Source organism: Scyliorhinus torazame, chromosome 11 (genome assembly GCF_047496885.1).
Source record: "Scyliorhinus torazame isolate Kashiwa2021f chromosome 11, sScyTor2.1, whole genome shotgun sequence".
Lineage (NCBI taxonomy): Eukaryota > Metazoa > Chordata > Chondrichthyes > Carcharhiniformes > Scyliorhinidae > Scyliorhinus > Scyliorhinus torazame.
The window spans coordinates 4,976,501-4,998,302 of NC_092717.1; the positions used below are offsets into that span (position 1 = coordinate 4,976,501).

General features: G+C 50.7%; 1 protein-coding gene across 1 annotated transcript in view; it reads right to left on the reverse strand.

Moving 5' to 3' along the window:
• pkhd1l1.1 (PKHD1 like 1, tandem duplicate 1) overlaps positions 1–21,802 on the reverse strand; it is a 291,976-nt gene that overhangs the window by 237,859 nt on the left and 32,315 nt on the right. The window contains 4 exon segments of the mRNA XM_072468659.1: positions 3,918–4,053; positions 6,494–6,650; positions 16,126–16,208; positions 20,153–20,409. Coding sequence (XP_072324760.1) covers positions 3,918–4,053; positions 6,494–6,650; positions 16,126–16,208; positions 20,153–20,409 — 633 coding nt within the window.

Consider the following 21,802-nt stretch of genomic DNA (forward strand, 5'->3'; position numbering starts at 1 on the left):
GACCTGCTGACCCATGGACACGCTGACCCATGGACACGCTGACCCATGAACACGCTGACCCGTGAACACGCTGACCCATGAACACGCTGACCCATGGACATGCTGACCCATGGACACGCTGACCCATGGACACGCTGACCCAAGGACACGCTGACCCATGGACACGCTGACCCATGGACACGCTGACCCATGGACATGCTGACCCATGGACACGCTGACCCAAGGACACGCTGACCCATGGACACGCTGACCCATGGACACGCTGACCCAAGGACACGCTGACCCATGGACACGCTGACTCATGGACACTCTGACCCATGGACACGCTGACCCATGAACACGCTGACCCATGAACACGCTGACCCATGGACACACTGACCCATGGACACACTGACCCATGGACACGCTGACCCATGAACACGCTGACCCATGGACACACTGATCCATGAACACGCTGACCCATGGACAAGCTGACCCATGGACACGCTGACCCATGGACACACAGACCCATGGACACACGGACCCATGGACACGCTGACCCATGGACACTCTGACCCATGGACACGCTGACCCATGAACACGCTGACCCATGAACACGCTGACCCATGGACACGCTGACCCATGGACACGCTGACCCATGGACACGCTGACCCAAGGACACGCTGACCCATGGACACGCTGACCCATGGACACGCTGACCCATGGACATGCTGACCCATGGACATGCTGACCCATGGACACGCTGACCCAAGGACACGCTGACCCAAGGACACGCTGACCCATGGACACGCTGACCCATGGACACGCTGACCCAAGGACACGCTGACCCATGGACACGCTGACTCATGGACACTCTGACCCATGGACACGCTGACCCATGAACACGCTGACCCATGAACACGCTGACCCATGGACACGCTGACCCAAGGACACGCTGACCCATGGACACGCTGACTCATGGACACTCTGACCCATGGACACGCTGACCCATGAACACGCTGACCCATGAACACGCTGACCCATGGACACACTGACCCATGGACACACTGACCCATGGACACGCTGACCCATGAACACGCTGACCCATGGACACACTGACCCATGGACACACTGACCCATGGACACGCTGACCCATGGACACGCTGACCCATGGACACGCTGACCCATGGACACGCTGACCCATGGACCTGCTGACCCATGGACAAGCTGACCCATGGACACGCTGACCACTGGACACACTGACCCATGGACATGCTGACCCATGGACACACTGACCCATGGACACACTGATCCATGAACACGCTGACCCATGGACACGCTGACCCATGGACATGCTGACCCATGGACACGCTGACCCATGGACACACTGACCCATGGACACACTGATCCATGAACACGCTGACCCATGGACACGCTGACCCATGGACATGCTGACCCATGGACACGCTGACCCATGGACACACTGACCCATGGACACGCTGACCCATGAACTGGCTGACCCATGGGCACACTGACCCATGGACCCGCTGACCCATGGACACGCAGGCCCATGGACACGCTGACCCATGGACACGCTGACCCATGAACTGGCTGACCCATGGGCACACTGACCCATGGACCTGCTGACCCATGGACACGCTGACCCATGGGCACGCTGACCCATGGGCACGCTGACCCATGGACATGCTGACCCATGGACACGCTGACCCATGGACCTGCTGACCCATGGGCACGCTGACCCATGGACACACAGACCCATGGACACACTGACCCATGGACACGCTGACCCATGGACACGCTGACCCATGGGCACGCTGACCCATGGACATGCTGACCCATGGACACGCTGACCCATGGACCTGCTGACCCATGGGCACACTGACCCATGGACACACAGACCCATGGACACACTGATCCATGAACTGGCTGACCCATGGGCACGCTGACCCATGAACTGGCTGACCCATGGGCACGCTGACCCATGGACCTGCTGACCCATGGACACGCTGACCCATGGACCTGCTGACCCATGGACACGCTGACCCATGGACCTGCTGACCCATGGACACGCTGACCCATGGACACACTGAACCATGAACACACTGACCCATGAACACGCTGACCCATGGACACGCTGACCCATGGACACACTGACCCATGAACACGCTGACCCATGGACACGCTGACCCATGAACTGGCTGACCCATGGACACGCTGACCCATGGACACGCTGACCCATGGACACGCTGACCCATGGGCACGCTGACCCATGGACACGCTGACCCATGGACACGCTGACCCATGGACACGCTGACCCATGGGCAAGCTGACCCATGGACACGCTGACCCATGGACACACTGACCCATGAACACGCTGACCCATGAACACGCTGACCCATGGACATGCTGACCCATGGACACGCTGACCCATGGACACACTGACCCATGGACACACTGACCCATGAACACGCTGACCCATGAACACGCTGACCCATGGACATGCTGACCCATGAACATGCTGACCAATAACACACTGACCCATGGACATGCTGACCCATGGACATGCTGACCCATGGACACACTGACCCATGGACATGCTGACCCATGGACACACTGACCCATGGACACACTGACCCATGGACACACTGACCCATGGACACACTGATCCATGAACACGCTGACCCATGGACACACTGACCCATGGACACACTGACCCATGGACACTCTGACCCATGGACACACAGACCCATGGACATGCTGACCCATGGACACGCTGACCCATGGACACACTGACCCATGGACATGCTGACCCATGGGCACGCTGACCCATGGACACGCTGACCCATGGACACACGGACCCATGGACACGCTGACTCAGAATCCGGGCAGCCACCCAGTGTTTACCTTTGACCCTCAGCCAATGAGGGAAGCTGCCCACTTTGATGGAGCTAAGAGTTAAGTGGCTCCAGCATAGAAATCAGTTCAGAAGGAGGCCACTCGGCCCATCAAGTCTGCACCGGCTCTTGGAAAGAGCACCCTACTTAAGCCCATGCCTCCACCCTATCCATGTAACCTAGAAACCCCACCTCACCTTTTTTGGACACCAAGGGCAATTTATCATGGCCAATCCACCTAACCTGCACGTCTTTGAACTGCGGGAGGAAACCGGAGCACCCGGAGAAAACCCACGCACACACGGGGAGAACGTGCAGACTCCATACAGACAGTGACCCAAGCCAGGAATCGAACCTGGGACCCTGCAGCTGTGAAGCAACAGTGCTAACCACTATGCTACTGTGCTGCCCTGTGCATGAAACATTAATGTGACCTGGACCTTGACCAGCCCTCGGAGGTCACACACAAGTTCCGTGCCATGAAGCGAAATAGAAAATACTGGACAATCTCAACAGATCTGACAGCATCTGTGGAGAGAGAAGGGAGCTAACGTTTCGAGTCTGGATGATTCTGTCAAAGCCATAAAGATTAGGCCTGGAAATGTGTCCAAAATAAAACCTCTGAGCCACAGAACCTTGAAAGTTTCATCATGCAGTTCCATCACACAAGTTCTTTAACAGGCCTCAGTGCATATAAAACACTGGAAAACAGCCCAGGGTGTCGAACAGGATCAATTATCCAACAGCATTTGATACCGAGTCACAGAAGAAGAAATGAGGACATATGAGCAAAGCTTGGTCAAAGAGGTAGATGTTAAGGAGCATTTGAAAGAATACTTAGAGCGAGGTTTAGGACGGGAATCGTGAGTTCCGGGCCCAGGCAGCTCAGACACCAATGTTGGACCCATGGAAACCAAGCATATTCAAGAGGGCGGATTTGGACAAGGCAATATAAAGCAGAGAGCAGAGGTTAATTTGCCCAAACCTGTAGTTATGTGTATGCCGCATTCGTAACTACCGTACCTGTGCGCTCCTGTTTGTAGATGAGTCTGTACCAGTGGTAGGAACAGGTACTAAACATTTGACAAGGACTTGTGACGATGATTTTCTGAATCTCACTGACTGCACTTCCCATTTTCCAATTCTCCAAGGTCAAAATCTAAAATGGTCAAATCAAAGAGTGTTAAATCAAAGCGTGTTAAATTGAAGAGTGTTAAATTGAAGAGTGTTAAATTGAAGTGTTAAATTGAAGAGTGCTAAATTGAAGAGTGTTAAATTGAAGAGTGTTAAATCGAAGAGTGTTAAATCGAAGAGTGTTAAATTGAAGAGTGTTAAATTGAAGAGTGTTAAATTGAAGAGTGTTAAATTGAAGAGTGTTAAATTGAAGAGTGTTAAATTGAAGCAAACGTCAAACAAAGAAAGTGGAGAATCTTTTCATGGAGTGAAATGAAGAAAGATTCACCATCATCGGAGGGAGGTCAGAATGACACCAGGACTGAAAGGTAGAACAGATATCCCAGTTTTTCCAGGATGGTCCCAGTGTCCTGACAGTTTTCTCCGGATTTCGGAAATGTTCAGGTTTTTACCGCGCCCTAGTCCCCTCCCCGAGAACCGACCCTCACTTCCCATTTACTGCTCTGACTCTGTGCTACCCTGGCATTCAGAATACTGCCCACTCACCAAGCGTTAAGCGATGGTGCTGGTGGCGTTCCTTCCTCCGCAGGAATCCTTCTCAGCAGCTTCCAGAGCCGGCATCAGGAACAAATTGTTTTTCACCAAAGTGGCCTGGTTTTCAGTGCCCTGATTGACCAATCGGAGCATTCTGACAGAATGACCAATCAGTGATTCCATGGAGGAAGCCTGAAGGTCATCGGGGTGTGGGGAGAGCAGGGAGGCACTAATTTATGAGGCACTGGGGTAAATCTACAGGAATTACTGGGGTTAATTTACCTCCATGATCTCCTATAAATTAACCCCATTACCATCTGGGAGGCAATAATCTGACAGAGGATTGGTGGCTGTGTCAGCCAATGGCAGGCCTCACTTGGACAGATAGTTGGGTGTCACCCATCAGTAAAGCACCCGTCAGTGCCAGGGAAAGTAGCAGGCTGGTTCAATTGAACCATGGCATGTTTAGCCAAACCCCTCCTTGAAAGATTGTATGCTTTCCAGCACGGTAGGACAAGTGGATAGCACTGTTGCTTCACAGCGCCAGGGCCCCAGGTTCGATTCCCCGCTGGGTCACTGTCTGTGCGGAGTCTGCACGTTCTCCCCGTATCTGTGTGGGTTTCCTCCGGGTGCTCCGGTTTCCGCCCACAGTCCAAAGATGTGCAGGTTAGGTGGATTGGCCATGATAAATTGCCCTTAGTGACCAAAAATGTTAGGAGGGATTATTGGGTTACGGGGATAGGGTGGAAGTGAGGGCTTAAGTGCAGTCTCGATGGGCCGAATGGCCTCCTTCTAGATAGAACATAGAACATAGAACTTACAGTGCAGAAGGAGGCCATTCGGCCCATCGAGTCTGCACCGACCCACATTAAGCCCTCACTTCCACCCTATCCCCGTAACCCAATAACCCCTCCTAACCTTTTTGGATACTACGGGCAATTGATCACAGCCAATCCACCTAACCTGCACATCTTTCGGCTGTGGGAGGAAACCGGAACACCCGGAGGGAACCCACGCAGACACGGGGAGAACGTGCAAACTCCACACAGACAGTGACCCAGCGGGGAATCGAACCTGGGACCCTGGCGCTGTGAAGCCACAGTGCTATCCACTTGTGCTACCGTACTGCCCTACATATATATATAGGCAAGAAACAGGCTAAATTATAATCTGTATTTATTTGTTTTGGGCAATGTCCTGACATTTCAGTGTGAATCTCTGGGTAAAGCATGATGTTCCTGGTCACTATGTTCGTGTCTGGGTATAGAGTGGGAAGGGTCCCACTGTGGGGCAGCGCAGTGAGCGAAGCCTGCAGCATTGTTCGGATAACTGTGACATTCAACCCAATAACCTCTAACGAGGACAGGAAAAGGCTAGTTGGTCTTCACGCAGTTTGACACAGGACAACCCCTCACAACATGGCCACCCTCCCTCTAGGAATGCATGATCCAGTCTCCTGCGAGATGCCCTTTAGTCCATTTAGGTAAATTCCCCTTCCCCTTCCCCTTCCCCTATCAAGGTGATCGAAACTGACCAGTAGACACATCCCCCAATGTCTTCTATATGTCGACAATGCAGCTCCCAAATATTTAGCTTCATATGTTTTGTTACCTTCTCAACAGATAGAAATGGTACATGGGCTAAAATGGGACAACATTCAAACATCCAAACCTATGAAAGTATGGATGGGATAAGACCAACTCAGCTTAGAGATCGCAAGTAGACACTTTCCCGCACCCCCCACTCTGGCCATCACCCCCATCCCATCCTATCATCTCCAGCAAAGACTGAAAACGGAGACATTTCAGCAGTGGTGCTGTCTTTGTTACCATCACCATGTGGACCACCTGCCAATATAGAATTCAGCAGATATTCAGTTCCATCCCACTGCCCCTGCCTCACCCAGCGGGAATTGAAGATTCAGCAATGACCTGTTTCTCGTGGGCAATGTCAGACTGTGATGTGATGAGTTGGACTTCACTGACAGAGTCTGCTGTTTGTTGTTCTGTGTAGGACGTATTCTTTCTGTACATCCCAACATGAATGGTGCGTGTACTGGTTTCCTGTAGCACCATTTCAATATAATATCTGTGGAGTAAACGATGACAGCCGGTTGGTGGAATTAAAATCAGCACAGGGATCTCATTCGATTACTAAAAGGTTTAAAAGGCACATTTTGTTACATCTTGCAGTCATCAGAAATTGCTTAACAGTGTTGTTTTGTAGTCAAACATCCTACACACTGCAAACTCCCATGAGTAGTAATAAGATTAATGGCCGGTTATTGGTGCTAATGTTAGAAAGAGGATCATTGACCCAGACATCAGAGAGGATTCCCCTGCTCTATGAAGTACCGCTGTGGGATTGTTAAACTTTTCCTGAACAGAATATCAGGGGCTTGGGAACCTGAATTGTAGCTCCAGTATACAGGAGGTTGAGAGTAGTGAGGTCATGAGTAAGGTTTCAAAGTTGCAGGAGTGTACCGGCAGGCAGGAAGGTGGTTTAAAGTATGTCTTCTTCAATGCCAGGAGCATCCGGAATAAGGTGGGTGAACTTGCGGCATGGGTTGGTACCTGGGACTTCGATGTTGTGGCCATTTCGGCGACATGGATAGAGCAGGGACAGGAATGGTTGTTGCAGGTGCCGGGGTTTAGATATTTCAGTAAGCTCAGGGAAGGTGGTAAAAGAGGGGGAGGGGTGGCATTGTTAGTCAAGGACAGTATTACGGTGGCAGAAAGGACGTTTGATGAGGACTCGTCTACTGAGGTAGTATGGGCTGAGGTTAGAAATAGGAAAGGACAGGTCACTCTGTTAGGGGTTTTCTAAGGCCTCCGAAAAGTCCCAGAGATGTAGAGGAAAGGATTGCAAAGATGATTCTGGATAAGAGCAAAAGCAACAGGGTAGTTGTTATGGGGGACTTTAACTTACCAAATATTGACTGTAAACACTATAGTTTGAGTACTTTAGATGGGTCCGTTTTTGTCCAATGTGTGCAGGAGGGTTTCCTGACACAGTATGTAGATAGGCCAATGGGAGGCAAGGCCATATTGGATTTGGTACTGGGTAATGAACCAGGACAGGTGTTAGATTTGGAGGTAGGTGAGCACTTTGGTGATAGTGACCACAATTCGATTACATTTGCTTTAGTGATGGAAAGGGATAGGTATATACCGCAGGGCAAGAGTTATATCTGGGGGAAAGGCAATTATGATGCGATGAGGCAAGACTTAGGATGCATCGGATGGAGAGGAAAACTGCAGGGGATGGGCACAATGGAAATGTGGAGCTTGTTCAAGGAACAGCTACTGCGTGTCCTTGATAAGTATGTACCTGTCAGGCAGGGAGGAAGTGGTCGAGCGAGGGAACCGTGGTTTACTAAAGCAGTCGAAACACTTGTCAAGAGGAAGAAGGAGGCTTATGTAAAGATGAGACATGAAGGTTCAGTTAGGGCGCTCGAGAGTTGCAAGTTAGCTAGGAAGGACCTAAAGAGAGAGCTAAGAAGAGCCAGGAGGGGACATGAGAAGTCTTAGGCAGGTAGGATCAAGGATAACCCTAAAGCTCTCTATCGATATGTCAGGAATAAACAAATGACTAGGGTAAGAGTAGGGCCAGTCAAGGACAGTAGTGGGAAGTTGAGCGTGGAATCCGAGGAGATAGGAGAGGTGCTAAATGAATATTTTTCGTCAGTATTCACACAGGAAAAAGACAATGTTGTCGAGGGGAATACTGAGATTCAGGCTACTAGACTAGAAGGGCTTGAGGTTCATAAGGAGGAGGTGTTAGTAATTCTGGAAAGTGTGAAAATAGATAAGTCCCCTGGGCCCCATGGTAGGCTACTGCAGAAAATACGGAGGCATGGGATTCAGGGTGATTTAGCAGTTTGGATCAGAAATTGGCTAGCTGGAAGAAGACAAAGGGTGGTGGTTGATGGGAAATGTTCAGACTGGAGTCCAGTTACTAGTGGTGTACCACAAGGATCTGTTTTGGGGCCATTGCTGTTTGTCATTTTTATAAATGACCTGGAGGAGGGCGTAGAAGGATGGGTGAGTAAATTTGCAGATGACACTAAAGTCGGTGGAGTTGTGGACAGTGCGGAAGGATGTTACAAGTTACAGAGGGACATAGATAAGCTGCAGCGCTGGTCTGAGAGGTGGCAAATGGAGCTTAATGCAGAAAAGTGTGAGGTGATTCATTTTGGAAGGAATAACAGGAAGACAGAGTACTGGGCTAATGGTAAGATTCTTGGAAGTGTGGATGAGCAGAGAGATCTCGGTGTCCATGTGCATAGATCCCTGAAAGTTGCCACCCAGGCTGAGAGGGTTGTTAAGAAGGCGTATGGTGTGTTAGCTTTTATTGGTAGAGGGATTGAGTTTCGGAGCCATGAGGTCATGTTGCAGCTGTACAAAACTCTGGTGTGGCCGCATTTGGAGTATTGCGTGCAATTCTGGTCACCGCATTATAGGAAGGATGTGGAAGCATTGGAAAGGGTGCAGAGGAGATTTACCAGAATGTTGCCTGGTATGGAGGGAAGATCTTATGAGGGAAGGCTGAGGGGCTTGAGGCTGTTTTTGTTAGAGAAAAGAAGGTTAAGAGGTGACTTAATTGAGGCATACAAGATGATCAGAGGATTGGATAGGGTGGACAGTGAGAGCCTTTTTCCTCAGATGGTGATGTCTAGCACGAGGGGACATAGCTTTAAATTGAGGGGAGATAGATATAGGACAGATGTCAGAGGTAGGTTCTTTACTCAGAGAGTATTAAGGGTGTGGAATGCCCTGCCTGCAACAGTAGTGGAATCGCCAACACTAAGGGCATTTAAATGGTCATTGGATAGACATATGGACGATAAGGGAATAGTGTAGATGGGCTTTAGAGTGGTTTCACAGGTCGGCGCAACATCGAGGGCCGAAGGGCCTGTACTGCTCTGTAATGTTCTATGTTCTATGTTTTATCTCATCTCAAGGATGGTTCGGGTCAGGAATGCTCTGACTGGAGGTGTGGTGGAGGCAGCTTCAATCCAGCGTACAAGAGGGCATTATCTGATTATCAAAACAATGTGCAGAGGTACGGGGGAAAGGGGAGGGGGAGGGCACTAAGTTATGAAGCTTGTTTGGAGACCCCGTGCTGACCCGATGGGCTGAATGGCCTCCTTCTGCACCATGAGAATTCCATGATTGTGTGGGTGGCTCATGATTCGCCACAACATCGAGTCCTCCTTTTTCCTGACTGCCCTCCTGTGCTCTTCCCAGTATTTCTGCAACAAATATTTCCTTTCTCTAATTCCTTTATTTACCATACTCATTTCACGGTGATTGTGGGACTTGGAGAGAATGGGGGAGGGCTGGTTGCCACAACATTGGGCAGTAATCTGTGGAGTCGACTCACTGTGTGATCGAACCTCACCTCCTGTCTCCATTTCCAGTCATTTCATTGGGCTGCGCTTTCACCAGCGTGCCCCCTGCCCCCACCCCCGACCCCAATCTCCAAGACCGCAAGATTGAAGCCTATCACCATGGTTACAGCTCCATGGATCAGAAGGATAGAAACTGGGCGGCATGGACAAGCCGGGCCGAAGCGCCTCTTTCCATGCTGTAAACATCTATGACTCGATGACTCTACTAGATGTGTTGGGGGGTCGGTTTGGAAGTGAGCATTCCTGGGGCAGAGGTTTGGCACTGCTGCTAACTGCACGTTGGGCTGCTGATCCTGGCCAAGCTGCAGGGGTGCTGACTGCTGGAAGTGGCATCTTTGAGATCAGACACCAGACTACGCCCCCTTTACACTGATTCAGCTGCCTATCGAAATGGGTTTTCATATTTAAAAACATGACCCAATTTGAATCGGAGCAGGGAGTTTCCGAGTGCCCTGATCAGCATTCATTGCTCGGCTGTGAGGGAGCTTGTTTGGGTTGTCTGTTGACGAGAGAACTCCAAACCGTACGCTGCTGCCTGGCTCTGTCACCGTGCACCTGACCTTCCCCCACTTCAAACCCTTCAAACCCTCCAATTTATCAGATTTATCCAATTAATCCACACCCTAAAATCCCTCTGCAAAAATACATTTCTCCTGATCCTGATCATAAGAAAATAAAAATTGGACAGGAATAGGCCATTCGGCCCCTTCAGCCCGCTATACTGTCCAATGCAATCATAGCTGATTCTCTACCTCAAATTTACTTTCCACTTCTTCTCCCGATTCCCCGTATCTCCCAATTTCCTTAGACTTCAAAATCTATCGATCTCAAACGCACAACGCTGGAGCACCCACAACCCTCTGGGGTGCAGCATTCCAAAGATTCCCAACCCTTTGAATGTAGGAATTTCTCCTCATCCCCAATCCGAAATAAGACCATAAGACCATAAGACATAGGAGTGGAAGTAAGGCCATTCGGCCCATCGCGTCCACTCCACCATTCAATCATGGCTGATTTCAACTCCATTTACCAGCTCTCTCTCCATAGCCCTTAATTCCTCGAGAAATCAAGAATTGATCAACTTCTGTCTTAAAGACACTCAACGTCCCGGCCTCCACCGCCCTCTGTGCCAATGAATTCCACAGACCCACCACTCTGTGGCTGAAGAAATTTCTCCTCATCTCTGTTCTAAAGTGACTCCCTTTTATTCCAAGGCTGTGCCCCCGGGTCCTAGTCTCCCCTGCTAATGGAAACAACTTTCCTACGTCCACCCTATCTAAACCATTCATTATCTTGTACGTTTGGCTCCAAATGATTGGCTCCTTATCGGAGACTGTGCCCTTGAGTCCATGGGCGTGATCCAACAGCCACACTGCGCCCCAAAAAGCATCTTACTGCGGTGCAGTGTGGCTGGCGAAAGCCGGGAGACCCCGCTCCTGGTATCTACCGTCTCACCACGCCTCACGAGGTCCAACACGATCTCGAGATGTTGCGAGGTGAATTCCGCCCACAATGGGCAGGATCACATGTTGGCAAATCTTCATATTCAAGCGTGACAGCGAGTCTCACTCTAATGTGCAGATTCCCGAGATACCAGAGGCTTTGGGATTCATCCCCTTCGCCTCGGAGACCTCAGGCAAGCGCCGTTTGGTACTGGTGTCCACAAACAAGGCAGAATGGCGCTTGTGGGGGTCTCCCCGGGGATTGGAGGTCCCCAGCTACATGCCCTTGGCGAGTGCCGGGAAACACACGACTATATTCCCTCGCTCGGGGACTTTGTTCCCATTTGAGAGAATCGCGCCCCGAAACTCTCCAGTCAGTGGAATCCAATGTAAAAATGTTGAAGTTAATTTGTGGTGAGTTTTTCAGGGTGTTTCCCGCCAGCTCTGTTGGTGAGTTCCACACCGCTATTTAATGACACTCAGTCACTTTTTCGGGCCCTGGGGAGTATCTCACAGATTATTCCACACTTGTTTTTAGCACTGGGGAGCTGAACTCCGCGATCGGGCAACCATTTTTAAAGGGTCTCTGACTGAGCTCGTGGGTCCCCCACACCCCCACCCATGGGAAATGTCACTGCCCCTCCCCCCACATACACACACACACGCATGGACACCATCCCACACCCCCCAAGTGAGGACATCCTGCTATGTGGTCCCTGGGGGTCCATCCAAGCCCCCTTCCAGAGTCCCCACCCATCCCCCCCCTAACCTCCCAGAGACCCGTACGTATCTGTCCTGCACACCCCCACCCTTCAAAACCGCCACCCCTCCACCCTCCTTTCATGGGCATGGCCCTCCTAGGGTCCTGACCCTTGGCACTGCCACCTGTTCACATTGGGGGAGGGGCAAGGGACCACCCTGTACTGTCGCTGATAACCCAGGGCCTCCAATGGCATGGGAGGCCCCCCCCCCGGGTGCTTGGTCCACGTTCCTGTGGACGAGTACTGATTGGCGTGTGGCTGCAGCCTCCCTGGGGAGGCTGGTGGATCGAGGGAGGCTGGTAGATCCCGGGTAGGTAGCCTTAAGTAGGTTTAAGACCTATTTTAGCGAGCACCGTTTGGTCCCACCCCTTTTGGGCAGAATCCGACTCCGATGCCTCCCGGGTTTGGGTGTATCCTGTGAGGCACAGAGGCTGCTGGGAGGTCTCTCCTGGGATTCTCCATGCACATTGCGCTCTCGCTCGAGTGCCAGGGGATCGCAAACAGACCCTCAGAATGTTTATACATTTCTATACATTGTCTCTGATTCTCCAAAAGTGCTGACACAGTCTCCTCAATCTCTCTTCATACGGCAACTCAGGAATCAGTCTAATGAGTCTTTGTTTCGTCTCCTCCAAAGTTAATATATCCTTCCTTGGCTACAGAGACCAGAACTGTACAGACTGTCTCAGGTATGGTCTCACCTAGACCCTGGAGAATTGTAACAAGACTCCCTGGGCGCGATTCTCCGGAAAGGTTTCAAAGTGTGCTAGTGAGCGGGAATTGCTGTAGCTTCCCTGCGTCCAGCCCAGCGAGGCCGGCAACGCTATTCAATGTTAATTGGTCCACTTAACGAGGTTTGAAATGAAGGCTCGATAGCTGATTCATCGGGACCGCGCTCTCCAGCTCACCGCTAACAAGGTCGAGCAGCACTTAAACAGCACTTGCCCAGCCAACCCCACTCAGCTCACATCCATGGCGCCAAGATGATGGCGTCAAGGTTTGGAGACACGGACTTGGGGAGGCTCCTAGATGCAGTGGAGGCCAGACGGATGTCCTGTTCCCCCATGGGTCTCGGAGGGTGAGCCACATGGCAGCCAGTGCTGCCTGGGACGAAGTGGCAGCGGGCATCAGCTCGGGCAACATGACCAGGAAGACAAGTTTCCAGTGCCACAAGGTCGACGACCTACACTGGGCAGCAAGGGTGAGTTGTCACCAACCCCTCCCATCTCCTCAAAACCTTCCCCCCCCCCCCCATCCCACCCTTCCTTCACCCTAACACTCCCGTCATCCCCCCCACCCCCCCTCCCCCCAAACCACTGTGAACCACATGTGCGGCTAATGATGCCCTCTCTGTGTCTCTGCAGGAGAAGCTCTCCCACAATCACTGGGAGAGGACCCAGACAGCCGGAGTGATGCCAGACATAAAATTCCTCACAACCTTCGCGGAACAGGCCCTGGAGGCTACGGGGGTGGCCGAGGACAGAGCGGCCACCAAAGCGGAGGTCCGCGCACGCTGCAGTGGTGAGGATCCACCGGGCCCCACCCAGATGGACCTGTCACACGTGCGTTGTTATTGCCTTACTGACTGACCCATCCCTCCCACTGCCCACATGTCCATTCTCCCGCAGGTACTCCAGCCGACGGCCCATCCGGGGCGGCCCCCTCCCCCGACTCCGAGGAGATCTCCAAGGATGCACAGTCGATGCATCACAGCTGTCACCCCCACCCTCCCCCAGCGCAGATACTCGCACCTCGGTGGGACATGTTAGTGGTCAGGCCTCTGGGGCACAATCTGGTGAGCAGCACACAGCTGCTGATGTACATCAGGTGGAGGCAGGAACCCCCCCCCCCCCCGGGCGAGACAGCAGTCGGAGGTCTGTTGGATCCCAGGACCCAGCTGGGTCCCAGCCTGATCCTGAGCCTCTGGAACAGGGTAACCCGGAGCTGATGGAAACGACAGGGAGCGGCCGGGACATTCAGAGGGAGATGTCAGCGTCATGGTTACCCGGAGCTGATGGAGACGATAGGAAGGGGCCGGGACATTCAGAGGGAGATGTCAGCGTCATGGTTACCCGGAGCTGATGGAGACGATAGGGAGGGGCCGGGACATTCAGAGGGAGATGTCAGCGTCATGGTTACCCGGAGCTGAAGGAGACGATAGGGAGCGGCCGGGACATCCAGAGGGAGATGTCAGCGTCACTCCAGCAGCTCAGTAGCTGATTGGAGGAGTCCCAAAGATTACGGGTGCAGGAGGTGTCGCCGGCAATCCATGGCACTGAGGCCAACACTGCCACGATGGAGAGTCTGGTGTCAGCAGCCTGGTGTCAGCACCATGAGTGATGGTGTCCAAGACGTCTCTCAGTCGGTGACGGCCATGGCTGTGGGTCTCGGCAGAATGTCCGCCTCGCTGATCCAGTACCAGCGGACATGTCCCACTCTCAGATGGGAATGGCCGAGGTGCAGCAGAGCCCAATCACTGAGGAGCATCGGAGAGGGCATTGACACAATGGTGCGGACCATGGGGAGCCGCCAGGGCTGGCAGAGCCAGTTGATGCAGCGGCAGCCAGGGCTCAAACCAGCTGCCCCTCCGTCCGAAGGTCAACCCCAGGCACCGACCGGGAGGAGGGGGTGCAGGGCGCCAACCCGGACCCATCCCACAGAGTGGAGATGGTGGCCAGCAGCTCCCCCAAATTCCACCCCTCTGATGAGGCCGTGTCTCACAGCCAGTACCCGGAACAGGGCGGCACGGCTGTGCAGGGAAAGCACATGGGACAAGGTAAGCAGCTGGCTGCTTCCACTCTGGTGTGCATCCTGGGGGAACACCTGGATGTAGCGGTAGAGCAAGGTGGGCAAAGGACATCGAGGATGATTGAGGGTACGGGGGTGGATGGCACCATTGGGAGAGTGGGGCAGTGCTGTACTTTTGGATGGGGAACATTAAAATACCCTCACTATGGGGAGAACGTGCAGACTTCGCACAGACAGTGACCCAAGCCAGGAATCGAACCTGGGACCCTGCTGCTGTGAAGCAACAGTGCTAACCACTGTGATACTGTGCTGCCCCAGTTGTTTTATAATTAATTCACCAATAAGGCTTTAATAACTGCCTCTTAGGAAATGGCTTTTGTGCTGTTGGATCTTTCTTGCTCATTAATCAGTCCCTGGGTTCACAGTCAGGGCCAATGTTGCCATCAATGGACAACAGGTGAAGCAGTTCATTTCACATTTTCATTAGCCAAGCCCTCAACTCTTGTCAAGAGTTTCCCGTTCCTACATTATCCCAGAGGTACAGCTGTCATGGGTACTTTACCTGTTGACTGCATTTAGAGAACAGTGACATTTCCAGTCCAATATCTTTTGTTGAAGTAATTATTTTTGCTATCTGTCAGAGATGTATTAGTGCACACAGTAGAATCCCAGGTCTCTATTTTCAAATGAATTTCAATTACTGACATCTCAGATATGAGTCCAAGTAAATTTTACATTAATACATCAATCAACCATGCACATTACACTGGTTAGCACTGCTGCCTCACGGCGCTGAGGACCCGGGTTCAATCCCGGCCCTGGGTCACTGTCCGTGTGGAGTTTGCACATTCTCCCCGTGTTTGCGTGGGTCTCACCCCCACAACCCAAAGATGTGCAGGTTAAGTGGATTGGCCACGCTAAATTGCCCCTTCATTGGAAAACAAATGTGTAAATGACACATGTAAATGTACAACTCAATGTAAAATACAGGTGTCAATTTTCAGACACATAATTTACTGGTAAATGTTCAATTAAGTATGTAAATGAAACAACAATATCTTATTATGTAAATTACACATGTGAAATGACAATTAAAAACGTAGATTAAACTTGTTTATGTATGCAAATTCCATTTGTACATTTTCAATTGTAATATGAAAAGCATAAAGTGTAAGGTTGTTGAGGTGGGTGATACTTACTCTTTCCCTTTCTGAAGGTGCTTGCTGTCAAATTCTTGGGTACTCTTTCTGTAGAAATACCAAGATTTACCAGCAACTTTCACCTGGTGAATGATACAGTAAGAGAACATGTGAAATTAACAGCAGATCCTCTCAAATCATTTTATTCTCAATTACTCCTCATTCCTGAATCTGTAATCAAAGTGCTCATTGGTCCACTTGGTCTTGTCAGAGATCCCTTAATGGCTCAAATTTAGGTTCCCCATTCTCTTAGGAAACAGGCCAGACTCCATGATCTCATCTTGCTGCCAGATCCTTGAGAGTTTGCCATCCTCTCGCGCCTCATCTCTCCTGGTGCTCCCTGTATTTCTCACAACCATTCAAAAATAAAATGAAAATCGCTTATTGTCACATGTAGCCTTCAAATGAAGTTACTGTGAAAAGCCCCTAGTCGCCACATTCCGGCGCCTGTTTGGGGAGGCTGGTACGGGAATTGAACCGTGCTGCTGGCCTGCCTTGGTCTGTCTGCTTTAAAAGCCAGCGATTTAGCCCAGTGTGCGAACATTTTGTTTTCTTGGCAATTGGAGTTGAAACTCAATGTATACCAAAAGCCATTAATTACCCTAATTAGGATTAAAGGATTAAACTGTTTCCATTTTCAATCTTTTTCCAAATGGTAGGTGTATAGAATTCCCCGGAGTAAATTGCTGACTCTAGCCTGAATCAGGTTCGAAAAGGTCTTCTGAATGTTAAAGCACTTTTTGAAGACAAACATTATCATAGAATTGAAATCGGTCACTCCAGTCCTGGGCCAGTTCAACTCCATTTCTCTACCATGTCTCCATGTTAGTGATGATGTGATGATGTGCCCAGCTCCACATCTCATCGTTACAATCTTCCACAATGGCGAGGTCTCCACACTTGCCAATACACACCATCTTATGTTAAAAACTAGTGGCTGACTGAGTCAGTGAATATGGAAGTAAAATCACACAATGATTGCACGTAAGAACAAAGTGTTGGGAAAACTCAGCAGATGTGGCAGCATCCTCCATCCACACACCGCCCAGAGTGAATAATCTCATTGGACACAACTATTCCCTTAACACTGCACACTCTCACCGTCTCCCAGGCTCGAAAAGAAGCCGTCACTCCAGGAAGCGTGGGAAACGTGCAGGACTGCAGGGGAGAGTGAAACAACGCGGCCCCAAAGCCCCTCTGCCCAGCTCACTCCCAGCTAATGTCCAATCTCTAGAAAACAAGCTGGACGAACTTAAAGCCAGTCTCACTTTTCAAAGAGAACTAAGGGACTGCTGTGTGTTCTGTTTCACGGAGACATGGCTCACTCCTGCTTCACCGGACTGTGCCCTACAACCAGAGGGCTTCTCAATCCACTGAATGGACCGTACGGCGGCCACAGGGAAGGCAAGGGGAGGTGGGGTCTGCCTCCTAATCAACACCTCCTGGTGCCGAGATGTAGAAACACTGGTGAGTTTCTGCTCCCCGGACCTAGAATACCTGATGCTAAAATGCCGCCCCTACTACCTTCCGCGGGAGTTCAGCTCCGTTATCCTGACGGCAGCTTACATCCCACCCCCTGCGAACGTGAAAATCGCACTGGACGAAATATTCACCACCACAAATAGCCTTGAAACTAAACATCCCGAGGCCTTGTTCATTGTAGCTGGGGACTTCAATCAGACCAAGCTCAAGAGCATACTACCAAGTTACACCAACACGTCACCTGTTCCACCAGAGGCCCAAACATCCTGGACCACTGCTACACGAATATCAAACATGCCGACCGCTCTATCGCCCGCCCACACTTTGGCAAATCTGACCACAAGGCTGCGCTCCTGCTCCCGGCTAATAAGCAAAAACTGAAGCGGAAGAATCCATCGGAGAAAGTTGTGCATTGTTGGTCTGAGGAATCGGATGGTCTCCTCCGGGACTGCTTAGAGTCAGTGGACTGGTCAGTATTTAAAAACTCTGCGACCTGCCTGAACGAGTACGCCACTGCAGTAACTGACTTCATTAGTAAGTGTGTCGGAGACTGTGTGCCAAAGAAGCAAATCCGCGTGTTTCCCAACCGGAAACCCTGGATGAAATATCCACTGCTTGTTGAAGTCTCGGTCTGAGGCGTTCAAGTCAGGCGACCCTGACCTCTACAAGAAAGGCAGATATGATCTAAAGAAATCCATCAAAGATACCAAAAGACAGTACCGGACCAAGCTCGAGTCCCAGGCTAGCCACACAGACCCCCGCCGTCTATGGCAAGGTCTGCAAGACATAACGGGCTACAAGGTGAAGGCATGTAAAATCGCCGGCTCCAACGCACCCCTCACTGATGAGCTCAAAGCATTCTATGTCAGCTTTGAACACGAGGTCAGCGCGAGCGAGCCCTCCACCCCAGAAGCCTCGGATGAACTTGTATCTGAGATCACCACTGCAGACGTCAGAGCAGCCTCCTCGAAGGTCAACCCACGGAAAGCCACTGGCCCGGATGGGGCACCCGGCCGAGCACTCGGGTCTTGCGCGGATCAGCTGGCGGGGGTATTCGTAGACACCTTCACCTCTCTTTACAACAATCTGTGGTCCCGATCTGCTTCAAGAAGACGACCATCATCCCTGTATCAAAAAAAGCCAAGCAGCGTGCCTTAATGACTCGTCCAGTGGCTCTGACATCCATCATCATGAAGTGCTTCGAAAGTTTAGTCATGGCACGAATCAACTCCAGCCTCCCGGATTGCCTTGATCCACTACAGCTCGCCTACCGCTGCAACAGGTCCACAGCAGACGCCATCTCCATGGACCTGCACTCTACCCTGGAACACCTAGATAACAACGACACCTATGTCAGACTCCTATTTATCGATTACAGCTCAGCCTTCAACACCATCATTCCTACGAAACTGATCTCCAAACTCCGTGGCCTTGGCCTCGGCTCCTCCCTCTGTGACTCGATCCTGAACTTTCTAACCCACAGGCCACAATCAGTAAAGATAGGCAACAACACCTCCTCCACGATCATCCTCAACTCCGGTGCCCCACAGGGTGTGTCCTCAGCCCCCTACTATACTCCTTATACACCTATGACTGTGTGGCCAAATTCCACTCCAACTCAATTTTCAAATTTGCTGATGACACCACCGTAGTGGGTCGGATTTCAAACAATGACGAGACAGAGTACAGGAATGAGACAGAGAATCTGGTGAACTGGTGCGATGACAATAATCTCTCCCTCAATGTCAACAAACAAAGGAGATTATCATCGATTTCAGGAAGCGTAGTGGAGAACATGTCCCTGTCTACATCAATGGGAAGGAAGTAGAAAGGGTCGAGAGCTTCAAGTTTTTAGGTGTACAGATCACCAACAGCCTGTCCTGGTCCCCCCATGCCGACACTATAGTTAAGAAAGCCCACCAACAACTCTACTTTCTCAGAAGACTAAGGAAATTTGGCATGTCAGCTACGACCTTCACCAACTTCTACAGATGCACCATAGAAAGCATTCTTTCTGGTTGTATCACAGCTTGGTATGGAGCCTGCTCTGCCCAAGACCACAGGAAACTACAAAAGACCGTGAATGTAGCCCAGTCCATCACGCAAACCAGCCTCCCATCCATTGATTCTATCTATAATTCCCGCTGCCTCAGAAAGGCAGCCAGCATAATTAAGGACCCCACGCACCCCGGACATACTCTCTTCCACCTTCTTCCGTCAGGAAAAAGATACCAAAGTTTGAGGTCACGTACCAACCGACTCAAGAACAGCTTCTTCCCCACTGCCATCAGACTTTTGAATGGACCTACCTCGTATTAAGTTGATCTTTTCTCTACACCTTGCAATAACTGTAACATTATATTCTGCAGTCTCTCCTTCCTTCCCTATGTACAGTATGCATTGTTTGTACAGCAGGCAAGAAACAATACTTTTCACTGGATACTAATACATGTGACAATAATAAATCAAATCAAATCAAATCAAATCTGTGGAGAGAGAATCAGAGTTAGTGGTTCCAGTTCTTTGGAAGGGTTTACTTACGTACCTTGTCCTGAGGGAGCCCAGTTAAGCTGAAATATAACGTGAATGAACCTCTCTCGCGGGTATAGAAACCGTAATCATCAGTCTCAGGAGCAACAAAGAAGCCACTTAAACGTGTTAGAGCTGGACTCCATGGTGTGGAGGGTTTATACAAAGCCTCATCCGTCCAGAAGACCGAATATCCTGGAGAACTCTCATTGTAGTGTGGTAAATTATTCAGGGTACCACTTTGCCACTTTTCTACCTTCAATCCTCTTCCCCCTAAACCAATAGAAAAATAATTCAATAAATAGGAGCACAAATGAATTGACACTTTAAAAATTTTGACAGTTTCAATGATAAACAACTTGTGTCACTGGAACAAAGAGATGTGTCTAGGAGTGGTCACACACACACAGACAGACAGACAGACACACAGACAGACACACACGCAGACACACACACACACATACAGGCAGGCAGACGGACACGCACACATACACACACACCGACATACAGACACACAGACAGACAGGCAGACAGACAAACACACACACATACGCACACACTGACACACAGACACACACACAGACGCACACACACACACACACACAGAGTCACACACACTGACATACAGACACACACACACAGACAGAAAGGACGGACAGGCAGACACACACACATACACACAGACAGGCAGACAGGCAGACACACACACACACGCACACACTGACACACAGACACACACACAGACGCACACACACACAGACAGACACACACAGTCGCACACATACACAGACAGACACACACATACACACAGACAGGCACACACATACGCACACGCTGACACACAGACACACACACACAGACGCGCACACACACACAGACAGACACACAGACACACACACAGACACACAGACACACACACAGACACACACACACACACATACAGACACACACACAGACACACACACAGACACACACACACAGACAGACACACACACAGGCACACACACATAGACACACACACACACAGACACACACAGACAAAACACACACACACACACACAGACACACACAAACAGACACACACACAGACACACACACTCACAGACACAACAGACACACACACAGACAGACACACACACACACACACGCAGACACACACAGAGACAGACAGAAACACACACATACAGACACACACACAGACATAACAGGCACACACACAGACACAGACACACACACACACACAGACACACAGACAGACACACACAGACAGACACACACACAGACAGACACAGACACACACACACACACACACAGGCACACACACACACAGACAGAAACACACACATACAGACACACACAGACACAACAAACACACACACACAGACACACACACAGACACACACACACACAGACACACACACACAGACAGACACACACACAGACACACACACCGGCACACACACAGACACAACAGACACACACACACACACAGAGACAGACACACACACAGACACACACACACACACACACAGGCACACACACACACAGACAGAAACACACACATACAGACACACACAGACACAACAAACACACACACACACAGACACACACACAGACGCACACACACACAGACACACACACACAGACAGACACACACACAGACACA